The sequence below is a fragment of the Echinops telfairi genome, unplaced genomic scaffold (assembly GCF_000313985.2).
Source record: "Echinops telfairi isolate 266 unplaced genomic scaffold, ASM31398v2 ScPeMD7_23;HRSCAF=83, whole genome shotgun sequence".
Classification (NCBI taxonomy): Eukaryota; Metazoa; Chordata; class Mammalia; order Afrosoricida; family Tenrecidae; genus Echinops; species Echinops telfairi.
The window spans coordinates 38,338,000-38,350,056 of NW_022103920.1; the positions used below are offsets into that span (position 1 = coordinate 38,338,000).

The window sequence follows — 12,057 nt, forward strand, 5'->3', positions numbered from 1 at the left end:
GGCCATCTAGCTTAGAAGTAACAAAGCCCACACAGAAGAAGCACACCAGCTCTGTGATCACAAGGTCTTGAAGGGATCAGGTAGCAGGCATCAAAGAACAAAAAACCGTATCAGTGTGAATGAGGGGGTGTGTGGAGTGGGGGCCCAAAGCCCATCTGTAGACAACTAGACATCCCCTTACAGAAGGGTAGTGGGGAGGAGATGTGCCAGCCAGGGTGCAGTATAGCAATGATGAAACATACAACTTTCCTCCAGTGCCTAAATGCTTCCTCCCACTATCATGATCCCAATTCTGCCTTACAAATCTAGCTGGACCAGGGGATGTACACTGGTACAGATAGGAACTAGAAACACAGGAAATCCAGGACAGATGAACCCTTCAGGACCACTGGTGAGAGTGGGGATACCGGGAGGGTGGATGAAAGGTGGGGTAAAAAGAGGGAACAGATTACAAGGATCTACATACAACCACCTCCCTGGGGGGACGGACACCAGAAAAGTGGGTAAAGGGAGATGTCGAACAGTGTTAAGACATGACAAAATAATAATAATTTATAAATTATCAAGGGTCCATGGGGGGGTGGAGAGCAAGGGGAAAAATGAGGAGCTGATACCAAGGGTTCAAGTAGAAAGCAAATGTTTTGAGAATGATGATGTCAACAAATGTACAAATGTGCTTGACACAGTGGATGTATGCATGGATTGTAATAAGAGTTGTACAAGCCCCCAATAAAATGATTAAAACAAAAATTTTGACTTTAACTGTGACATCATGAAGGCTTCTTGTAATACCTATAATGGATAGATGGCATTGCCAATCAATGAGGTAGAATTAGGGAAAAGAGCAGGTTTAGCAGGTAAACATGGACTTATATTTGGGTTTCAGTGAACATGGGATATCCAAGCGGTGATGCCTCATCAGTGATTATACAGCTAGAAAGCTGTTTAGTTTTGAGGCAATACTTTGAAACTAAAAACTTTGAGGTCTTCAACAATGGCAGAACTTGCAAGAAATAACATGTCAGTAACAGAACCAAGGAGAACACAATGGAAATGGAGCAAGACGAACTCTGCAGCTGGGAGGACTCAACCTGAAAAGTGTTTTTCGAAAACCGAGAGAGGAGAGTGCTGCAGAGAGGAAAGGGTTGTGACATCACTTTACAAGGAAAGTACGGTAATGACTGAAAGTGTCCAATGGCAATTAGGTCATGCCTGACCTTATGCAGAACAACTTCATTCATTCTCGTTTTTATAGCTTCAATCTTTAGCACACAAAAAAGGCTTTTCTCAAGAAATTATTTGGTGACTGTATAATGAGGCTATGAGTCAGAATGAACTCCACGGTACCTAACAATATAATCAGTAGCTTTTAAGTGCGGTTGCAGGATCTGGGGGTTTTACAGATTCAGGATTCCCAAGCCATGCCCTCCTAACAAAAATCAAACTCACTGACATCGAGTTGATGCTGTCTCATGGCAGCCCGATAGAACAGGGTAGAACTACCCCAGTGGGTTTCCGAGATTGTATCTTTTTACATTAGTAGCAAGCCGCCTCATCTTTTTCCTACAGAGTGGCTGGTTTCAAACTGATGACCTTGCAGATAGCAGGCTAACATGTAGCCACTATACCACCAGCCATACCCTAGAGCAGTGGTTCTCAACCTTCCAAATGCGCGACCCTTTAATACAGTTCATGTTGTGGTGACTCCACCAACCATAACATTATTTTTGTTGCTACTTCATAACTGTTTTTGCTACTGTTTTGAACTGGGTGACCCTTGTGAAAGGGTTGTTCAACCCCCAAAGGGGTTGACCCACTGGTTGAGAAACTTTGCCCTTTGGGAATGAAATGCACATTGCTGGGTGTAAGGTACAGGCATCTGTACTTTAAAGCTCCCCAGGTGATTTCGATGTGCTGTAAAACTTGGAATTACTGGAATAAGTGAATCTATATGCTCCATAGCACCTGGCACAATTGTTTAAATGACTATCTACATTATCAATAACTTCATTTGGATGGGGATTGTGTCTGATGTCTGTAAAGGTCTACCAGTACGTATACTGCCTCAGGACAGATCATTGAAAGAACGTTGTGTAACTCCTCTCATCTTACAATGTAAATAAAAGTCAAGAAAAGAAAATAACCCCACGATGCAAAGATAACACTCTTCATTAATACTCAAATATTATTAAGAGCAAATTAACTTTGTGTATTATGGGTGAGGAAAACCTAAGGTACATCAGAGCACATGCCCCTTGGCAATTCACATAACCTACACTCAGATCATCAAGCTTCACATCATGGCAGATATGAAACAGGTTGGAAACACCTCGGACAAGAAAAGAACAGCATAGCGTATCCTGAGGCTTACCGGTTGAGTTATGAGTAGTAAATGCATTTAGATTTATAAAATGCTGCCAACGGTGTTAGGCATAGAGTAAGGCCTACTCTAACACCTACTAGAAGTACTATTAACAGAATCAAAAACTGTTTCCCTGTTTACACACCTCCTATACAGAAATGCAAGTTACAGGTGTTTGTTTGTTTTTTTAAACTTGGAAATGCTTTAGACTTCTGGCATAGGTGTAGATTGGTTAATCAGTAGTCCTGCATCACATAATGTTCATAAAATTCATAATACAGTCTGTGAAATGATGTGATGTGGACATTGTTTGAACTTGCCTAAATCCCATTTATTTATATATATAAATAAATCCTCCCCATTGTTTCACTTTTTGCTAGATGCTCCTACTCTGTCTCTTGCTCTCGGTCACTAGCACAAGTTCGGCTGTGTTTCAGAGCCCTGATGCACCCCTGCGTACTATTTTCAAACGAAAACAAGCAGATGGAGAATGCCACAACACTCAAGAAACACTGGATGCATGAGCTTGGATGCTGCTGTCTGTAAATTGAAACATATACTATTAGGCAGTAACTTTATTTTTAAGTAGGGAATGGTCACAATAAAATGACGATAGAACATGACATGGATAAGTCAGTAATTTATTATGACCATCAAGACATATGTATGATAGGATGTAGAGTCCCATTGTGAAAGAGCTTTGGTGGCACACTGGCTAATACACAAGACTGCTCACTGAAAGATTGCTAGTTTGAACCCATCTGCCTCTCCTTTCTTTGGACAGAGATGTGGGAGTCAGCTTTTGCAAGGATTACAGCCTTGGGAACCCTGTGGGAGTAAACTCTCCTACAGGGTTCCTAGGAGCTGAAGTAGACTTCATGGCAAGGAGTTCCACCACAGTGGCCTGGCAGCGCAATGGCATGGGATATAAGAGACATGAGCTACTGAGTTTGAAAACGGGCACTTCCATTCAGCTGGCTCCAATCGCGATTGCATAACAAAATAACCATTAATGCATATACGGTCCCACATCCTTTGTAGCCCTACAGGACGTTCTGTCGTGCATGACTGTACTTATATTGGGAGAAATAGCGAATATCGGTCACTAATTCATGTATATCAAACAATAAGATTATGGGAACTAATTTGACCTCGCAGGCTCAACACTATTATTTGAGATAAGGACAGTCTATCAGTCTGCAACCAAGAAAAATTTTGGAGTCTCCGCACATGGTTGAAGTCGAGAGGACGTAGAAAAAGCCCAAGGTTAAGATCACACGCTAGGAAGGGTGGAGAGAGAGTGAACAACACCATCTTTATCAAGTCTGAGCTTTCCAAAGCTCTCTTCACTACTCAGCCTCTCCAACTTTCCTTCCTAAACTTTCCCGCCCGCCTGCACGCCAGGATTGCGTACCGAAGAGTGTGACAGATGAGATGGGGGGCAACTACCTCCCGTCTGCTCTGACTGTAGCGGGCGAGCCGAGCTCCCGACACCTTCGTCCTCCCCTCGGGTCTTCGGCCGAGAGGCCCCTGGCAGCCGAGGTTCAAAGCCAGTGGCAGAGAAGCGCGCTGCGGCCACGTGCCCTTCGGCTCGGAGAACGACACTAGTCCAGGGGCCCTGCTCCGAGCTGCGGCGGGAAGCCCCAGCCCACGCCCCCGGTTCTCCCGGCGCAATTGGGTTCTCGGCACCCGCTACCTTGGAACCCACGCGGGCTCCAGCCACACGCCGGGCAAGCACCGTCTCCGAGCGAGACCCCAGGCCTTCCCTGGGCGGAGCGTGCGGCGCCTGGAGTTTACGTCACCACGCGCGCCAGGGCCCTGCTGACGTCATCCACCTCGCGCCCGCCAACATGGAAGCGGGTGACAGCGGCGTCGCTGTGGCTGGCCTTGGGGCTCGGGGCTCCGGAGCAGCTGCGGCCACAGTCCGGGAGCTTCTGCAAGACGGTAAGGGATCCGGGTCCGGCCAGAAGGTGGGCCTGGGCGGCTGTCTTGCTCTGCTCTGGGGCCACCAGGATGGACTCGGCCCATTGCTTTTGCCGAAAGTTTTCCGGTTTCGACGTGACCACTCCCCCTCCGACGGTCAGGTGCTGGTTTCGCCCAACTGCTTCCCTAGAAACTCTCTGCGCCCGTCAGTCCGGATGTTTGAGGCACCTCTGCTTTGTGTTGGCGCATCCTTTCAGCTGCCACGTGTGCAGTTTCCCTGAAGTTTCGAGACCCTGCACCCGGCTGCCCACGTTGGCCGCCACTGGCTGCTGCTGCGGTTCGTGACTGGAGAGCCAGACGTTCGATTCCGTCAGCAGTGTAAAAGGACAGATGATAAACCCTTAATGAAAGAATACCTTGTTCTTTAATAGACTTGGAAACGCCCCCCCCCCCAACAAATTCTTACTCTATCCAAGTGGCTTCTCTTTTAGTCTTTTTTTTTCTCTTACGAGCCGATAATTCATAACATTGGACAGAAGTGGTGGCAGGGTTGATGTCAACCAGTACTTCTCCTTGTATGCAGACCATACAGAATCCTTCGTAATGCTTAATCCCGTCCCCCTTCTTTTTAAAACTTCTGTTTGTGATTTGAGTGCAGGTTTACAGAGCAAATTGGTTTTCTATTCAGCAGTTCACACCCATTTTGTTTCATGACATTAATTGTTGTACCCCGGATGTAACAACGGTCTTCCCACATCCTTTTTGTTGACCTTTTGTCTTTTCCCCTCCATCCCAGCATTTTGAGTATTATCCCAGGGCGGATGTTGCTCTTCTCATTCCATATGGTTGGTTGTTCTAAGTGGTGCATACCGGCCTGGTGTTATTGGTCATCTCATAGAACTGTTTGTTTTTGCCTGTAAGTTGAGCCATGGGGGTGAATTCAGTTCTAGTCCTGAAGAGTGAGTCTCCATCAGGCCACTTAGTCTTTTTAAAAAAAATCATTTTATTAGGGGCTCCTACAACTTTTATCACAATCCATGCATATATCAATTGTGTAAAGCACAGTTTTACATTCATTACCCTCATCATTCTCAAAACAGTTGCTCTCCACTTAAGCCCTTGGCATCTGCTCCTCATTTTTGCGCTTCCCTCCCCTCCATCCCTCATGAACTCTTGATAATTTATAAATTATTATTTTGTTATATCTTACACTGTCCGACGTCTTCCTTCACCCACCCTTCTGTTGTCCGTCCCCCAGGGAGGAGGTTATATGTAGATCCTTGTAATTGGTTCCCCCTTTCCACCCCACCCTCCCTCTACCCTCCTGGTATCGCCACTTTCACCACTAGTCCTGAAGGGATCATCCGGCCTGGATTCCCTGTGTTTCCAGTTGCTATCTGTACCACTGTACATCCTCTGGTCTACCAGACTTGCAAGGTAGAATTGGGATCATAATAGTAGGGAGCAGGGGAGGAAGCATTTAGGAACTAGAGGAAAGTGGTATGCTTCATTGTTGGTACACTGCACCCTGACTGGCTTGTCTCCTTCCCATGACCCTCCGTAAGGGGATGTCCAGTTGCCTACAGATGGGCTTTGGTCCTCCACTCTGCCCTCCCCCTCATTCACACTGATTTGATGATGCCTGATACCTGATCCCTTCGACACTTAGTGATTGCACAGGCTGGTTGGTGTGCTTCTTCCATGTGGGCTTTGTTGCTTCTGAGCTAGAAGACCGCTTGTTTACCGTCAAGCCTTTTAAGACCCCAGATGCTATATCTTTAGCTAGCCAGGCAGCATCAGCTTTCTTCACATTTGCTTATGCACGTGCTTTGTCTTCAGCGATTGTGCCAGGAAGGTGAGCATCATGGGATGCCAAAAACTTAGTCTTAAAAAAATTATTCTGCCATATTTTTCTGCCATTCTCTCTGGGCCCTTCCGTTTTGATTCCTTTTCAGAGTGGTTAGCAGTTGGGAGCCAGACACCATCAAGTTCTTCTGGTCTGTGTATTGCATTAGTCCTTTAGACTGTTTGCTACCCTGAAACACGGGTTTTCTTCACTCTTTGCTCTGATTGGGGAGAGATCAGTAGTTAACTTTAGAGGACTACCTGCAGCTTTTTAAGACCTCCCCCCCACCAGTCACTACTCATCAAATTAGGCTATCGATCATTGTCTTTGTGAACTATGTAATTCCAATTGGCCCTGTGACTATGATCCCAATCCTGCAGGCTAATAAACTTCATTGTCAAGTTTAACTGGTGAATACTATGTGACAAGTATAGTTTTAAACTTAACTTGAATCTAATATTTCTTAAATATAGGAATACTCTGCAAAAATTGTACAAAATCTTTCTACATTGAATTACAGCATTATTAGTTGAAATATTGTTAGTGAATGGAAACCTTTTTAAATTTTTCTCCTTTTCCTTTATTTACTACTTCATTATAAAAAAAAGTTGTTGATATATAATTTCACAAAAACTGCTTATAAATTGTAGGTAGAACACCAGAAAAATGTGACAAATTCAGCAACAATAAAAATACCAGCAGCAGTGGAAGCACTAGTGTGTGTGTACTTGTAGCATGCAGCCTAAATCTTGTGATTCAAAGAAAGCATCATTGTAATTGTATATTAATGACAGGTCTGACCTGAGTGCTTTATAAAAACCCACTGCCATTGAGTTGATTCGTACTCATAGGAATACTGTATAGGGTTTTTGAGGTAGCCTCATCTCTCTCCCTCTGAGTGGCTCGTAGGTTTGAACTGCCAACCTTGTGCTTAGTAGCCTACTGCTTACTTGGCAGTACAACCAGTGTTCCTTAGAAGTTTCAAAAAGTAGACTAGGACGGAATTTTAGCCTGTAGGTATCTCAAGTGATGTATATAAACTCATTCAAAACCTAACTCACTGCCATTAAGGACCCCCAGGGTCCTTAGTGACCCTCTAAGACAGAGTAGAACTACTCTTACAGTTTTCTGAGAGTGCAGGTCTTTATGGGAGTAGAACTTTTCATTGTACTCCATGCATGTAAACTAGGCTTACAAAGACTGTTTTTGTTGTTAATACTAACTAGAGAGATATACTACTTTATTAGAAATAATAGATTTTTGCTGAAACACTGCTGAAAAATTGTACGAATGGTCATTGTGTCTCACGCCCTCTAACAATGTCAGCCTATGTGGCCCACAACGGACACATCTCCTTAGTGAAGCCACTACTAGGGAGAGTTCAAAGCTGAAGGAAGAAATAGTATCAGAGCCCAAATTGTGAGATTCTGGTTTGCAGAAAACTATGGTTGACTTGGGAGCCCAAGATACATCTGTGAGATCTATGCAGGAATAAGCCTCCGGTGATTTCCCTCTGTCCATAATGGGGGGATGGGATTAAACTGGTTACAAAACAGAGTCCATTGGAGAGAAGACTATAGGAGATCAATGATAAACCTTACTTGAACAGTTAAAGCCGTGTCAGTTGGTCCCCCCATACGTGTGGGGCCTGATCTGGTTTCAATCTTTATTTTGGTTTTTGTTGTTTGTTTCATATTAGGGTTTAGCTCTGGTGTCTTTTGTCATTGAATTTTGTCATATGTTTGTCTGTTTTTCAATATATGAAACCTAGGATTGATGAGCCTATAGAGACAGCAGGTAGAATAAGGGTTCCTGGGGTGTGTGTGTGTGTGTGTGTGTGTCAAGGAGTTCAAGAAGGAAGAGAATGTTTTGAAACTGAATGTGGTAGCAATTGTACAACACTGCTTGATGGAATGATATGATATCTGTATTAGCTCCCAGTAAAAGGTCTTGGAAGAAAAATTAATTAATTAAAAATGTTAAAGATTTATCGTCCTAGAAACGGCAGGACACTTCTCTGTTCTAAAGGCTGCTGTGTTGGATTTAACCTGAAGGCAGTGTGTCGGCTTGTGTCATGGAGCGTGAGGAAAGCACTTCTAAGTGCAGTGGGTGTGAAGTGTAATAGAGACTGCTGCAGGGGACTAAGGGGGAGGAGACAACAAAAGCTCAACACAGTATATGGAATAGTGGGATCCATCACAGCAGATTTCACAGGGTAAATAATCCTCACTTGTGCCTTCTAATTTTCCGATTTAGTTCTCTTTCTCATTCTCCATGGTGAGTATTTAAATCTTTTCTAATCTCTACTCTTTTCAAAATGGATTCTACTATCCCTTCAATCTCAACAAATGACCTTCACCTTCCCTAGTTTTTTTTTTAAGTCAAACTCATCAGGTTCAAATGTTTGTTTCTTTCATCAAACTTAAAAAAATTAAACCATATTTAGAACTATCTTTTTTTCTCTTGACCCCTCTGTTTTCAGTTACAATGGAAGTAGGTACATCTTTCCTCCTTCTTGTGGCCAGTCCCTCTCCTATGTTCTGGATCTTCTTGTCTCTTCAGGGACATCTTCCTGCCCACCCAGCCCCAGACTCCAGCTGTGTGTCATGAAATAGCTTAGTCGATGTCTGAATGACGCCCATGTGGAGAACGCAGATGGATGCTTTTGTCCTTGTCTTCCTTGAACTCTTAATAGTGTTTGACTCTTCAGTTCTTGAAATAATGTCCTCCTGTGGTTTGTGGGTTCCATGCTTTTTTTTATTTGTAATCCTCCAGGTCAGTGGTTCTCAACTTTCTTAATGCTGCGACCCTTTCATATAGTTCCTCATGTGGTGACCCCCATCCATAAAATTATTTTCATTTCTACTTCATAACTGTGATTTTGCTACTGTGATGAATTGGGCGACCCCTGTGAAAGGGTCGTTTGACCCCCAAAAAGGGGTTGCGACCCACAGGTTGAGAACCGCTCTTTAGGGGTAGGTGCCCTGGTGCCCTGTTGGGTTACACATTGGGCTACTAACCACAAGGTTAGCAGTTCAAAACCACCTGTCAGTTAGCTCCCGTAAAGGTTAGAGCCTAGAAAACCCGATGTGGGTAATTCTACTCATATTGCTGTAAGTCACTATTGACAGCACCTAAAGCTGAAGTCTCTATGTCTGTCAAGAAACCTGGGAATCCTCTTGGGTACCTTGCTCTACCTACTAACTAATTTTCAGCTTCACTAAATCCTACACATGCCACTGAGTATTTGTAAAATTCCTAGTACCAACGTTGTAAGTCAGACATTCATTATCTTCTAGTCTTTTTTTTTTTTTTTTTTTTTAGCTCTAGATAAAGTTTATTTCTACAGAGTGGAGTGTTTTATGTTTATGCACAGGGACGGAATAAAGGAAACTCCCAGATATTCAACCCCTTTGCTACCCTTGTATTACAGCAAGGTCCTCAGCAGCATGACACATTGCTTTAGCTTCTTGCTGGAGCACTTTTATGGTGGACCAAAGATACTGGGATCCTGTAGACTCAGACTGGTCACCAGTTGTTCAAAGTCACCCAGGATTCGGTGTGTGGCTGATAGATTTTCAGGACCAAGAAATGACCTGCTCTCAGGGTGGGGCTGATTGTAGGTGAGCAGGAGATCAGCCTGGTACTGAGTCTTCTCCTGTTGGCTTTCCTTAACTACCTGCTGATGGTTGAGAGAACATGCCCCTTGAGAGTAGCCTCCTAGGGCTAGGTTGTCCAATGGGAGGGGCCTAATGGCTTGTGCAGCCCTATCTCCCTGCCCCTTGCCAATGTTCCTAAAGTGGTATCGTGCATCCTCATTGTCCCTCCAGAAGTTCCACAAGCAGTGGCAGACCAGGAGAAGGTACTCATGAAGAGTGGATACTCTCGGTGGGCTCTGTGAGAGCCCTCCTGAGAGGAGGAATGGGGACTAGAGGCGCCGAAAAGCACACAAGGCATAGGGAGGACCACCTGGAGCCAGATGGCATCTCTTCCCATAGTTCCCAGCTGCCACTCTCACTTGGATTGCTAACAGACTGTCTTACCAGTCCCTCTGACTCTGTTCCAGGAGTGTGTTGGTAAGCCAGCGTTGTGGGAAAATAGAAAAATCTCTGATCTTGTAGTATTTGCTGATCTCCATGGTGTCAATACTTCCATCATGGTCTATTTGAACACTGACATGCGATTACTTTAATGGCAGTTTAGCTCACAAAATTTCTGCAAATGTAACAGTTGGCTCTGGAGAGCCAATCTGAGGCAGCTCCAGCATGTCATTGTGAGTCTAATCCCTTCTCGGCTAGCGCACACTGCTGGCAGAGTCAGTCTGTCACATCTTACAGCTGACTGCTCGCTGATAAAAACTCAAGTGCAAAATGGTCTGAACTTTTGGATGTCTTACAGGACTCTTTAGAAATTGCCCCCAATCTTCTTTTGGAACCTCATCTATCAGTTTGCTTCACATACTCTCTGTGATCTAGACACTGCGGTCCTATTTCTCCAAATATGACATGGCATTTACTGCCTCTAACCCTGCCTTCCCACCACTTATCTGTCAGTTTTTCATACTGTGGTGGCTTGTGTGTCCTTGTGATGCTAGGAGCTATGCCACTGGTATTTCAAATACCAGCAGGGTCACTCATGTTCGACAGAGTTCAGCAACACTTATGGACTAAAAGACTGGGAAAAATACCTGGCAATTAATTTACTTCTGGGGAGAAAGAAGTGGCCAGTGACTGCTTTGTGGACAGCAGTGGAACATTGTCTGATGGAGTGCAAAAAGATGTGTCGCTTGGGTTGTAAGGCATTCAAAATAGGACTAGGGAAGTTCTACTCTCTCAAAGTAGACTCACCCTTAGTGATGGAGATGGAGGAAAGCTTTCAAGACCTTTATTCGATGAAATGATACCACTCACAAAGAGAAGAAACAGCTGCAAACGTCCATCAATAATCAAAACGTGGAATGTATGAAGTATGAATCAAGGGAAATTAAAAGTTGTCAAAATAAAAGGAAACACTTGAAAATTGATAACCTAGGTATTTGGACTGGCGTTGGCCATTTTGAATCAAACTATCATGATCTATATTCAGGGAATGACAAATCCCAAAGAGAAATGGTATTTCATTCATTGTCATAAAGAATTAATCCTGATGATTAATTTCAAGATTAATTCTGAAATACAATGCTATAAGTAGTAATGTAATGTCCATTCATCTACAAGGAAACCCCATTAATATGACTATTGTTTCAGACTTATGCACTGATCACTAATGCCAAAGATGAAGAAATTAAAAATTTTACCAACTTTTGGAGTCTGAAATTGACCAAACATATAATCAAGATGTATTGATAATTACCAGTGACTAGAGTGAGAAATTTGGAAACATTAGAAGGATTAGAATTTGGAAAATATAGCCTTGCTGATATAAATGATGCAGACTTTTGCAAAAACAAGAAATGATAGGAAATACCTTTTCAACAGTCTAAATGGCAACTATATACATAGACAGAAGCCCTGGTAAGCAATGGACCACTATCCTCGAGGTGAGCAGTTCAACCCAACAGGAGAAATATGAGGTAGACTGCTTCTGTAAAGATTTATAGCCTTGGAAACCTCATGTCGAGCCACTATAACTCAGAATTGATGTGACGGTTGTGAGTATATGCATACACTTGGCTATATGGAATATATAGATTTGAATAAGCTACATATGTGGAGAGAAAGAATAGAGAAACTCCAAAGAGATGACGGGGAAGTTCGATACCATCAGTCAGAACAAGGCCATAGGCTTACTGTGGAACAGCCCAGCAACTGCTCCTAATAAGTTCATGCTGAAACTGACGATAATGAGTCCATGAGCGCCAAAGTGGACCTTTGCATATATCCTGTCTGAATTTAGAGACTATTCAAGAATAGTTTTGAACACTAAT

At 43.6% G+C, this 12,057-nt stretch overlaps 2 protein-coding genes across 2 annotated transcripts in view; one reads left to right on the top strand and one right to left on the bottom strand.

Moving 5' to 3' along the window:
• The window catches only part of DUS4L (dihydrouridine synthase 4 like), a 24,249-nt gene extending 20,185 nt beyond the window's left edge, over positions 1-4,064 (bottom strand). The window contains exon 1 of the mRNA XM_045288891.1: positions 3,777-4,064. The gene's annotated coding sequence lies outside the window, so the exon portion shown is untranslated. The remainder of the gene's footprint in view (positions 1-3,776) is intronic.
• The window catches only part of COG5 (component of oligomeric golgi complex 5), a 296,280-nt gene continuing 287,191 nt past the window's right edge, over positions 2,969-12,057 (top strand). The window contains exons 1-2 of the mRNA XM_045288944.1: positions 2,969-2,994; positions 3,834-4,306. Of these exons, the coding sequence (XP_045144879.1) occupies positions 2,969-2,994; positions 3,834-4,306 (499 nt within the window). The remainder of the gene's footprint in view (positions 2,995-3,833; positions 4,307-12,057) is intronic.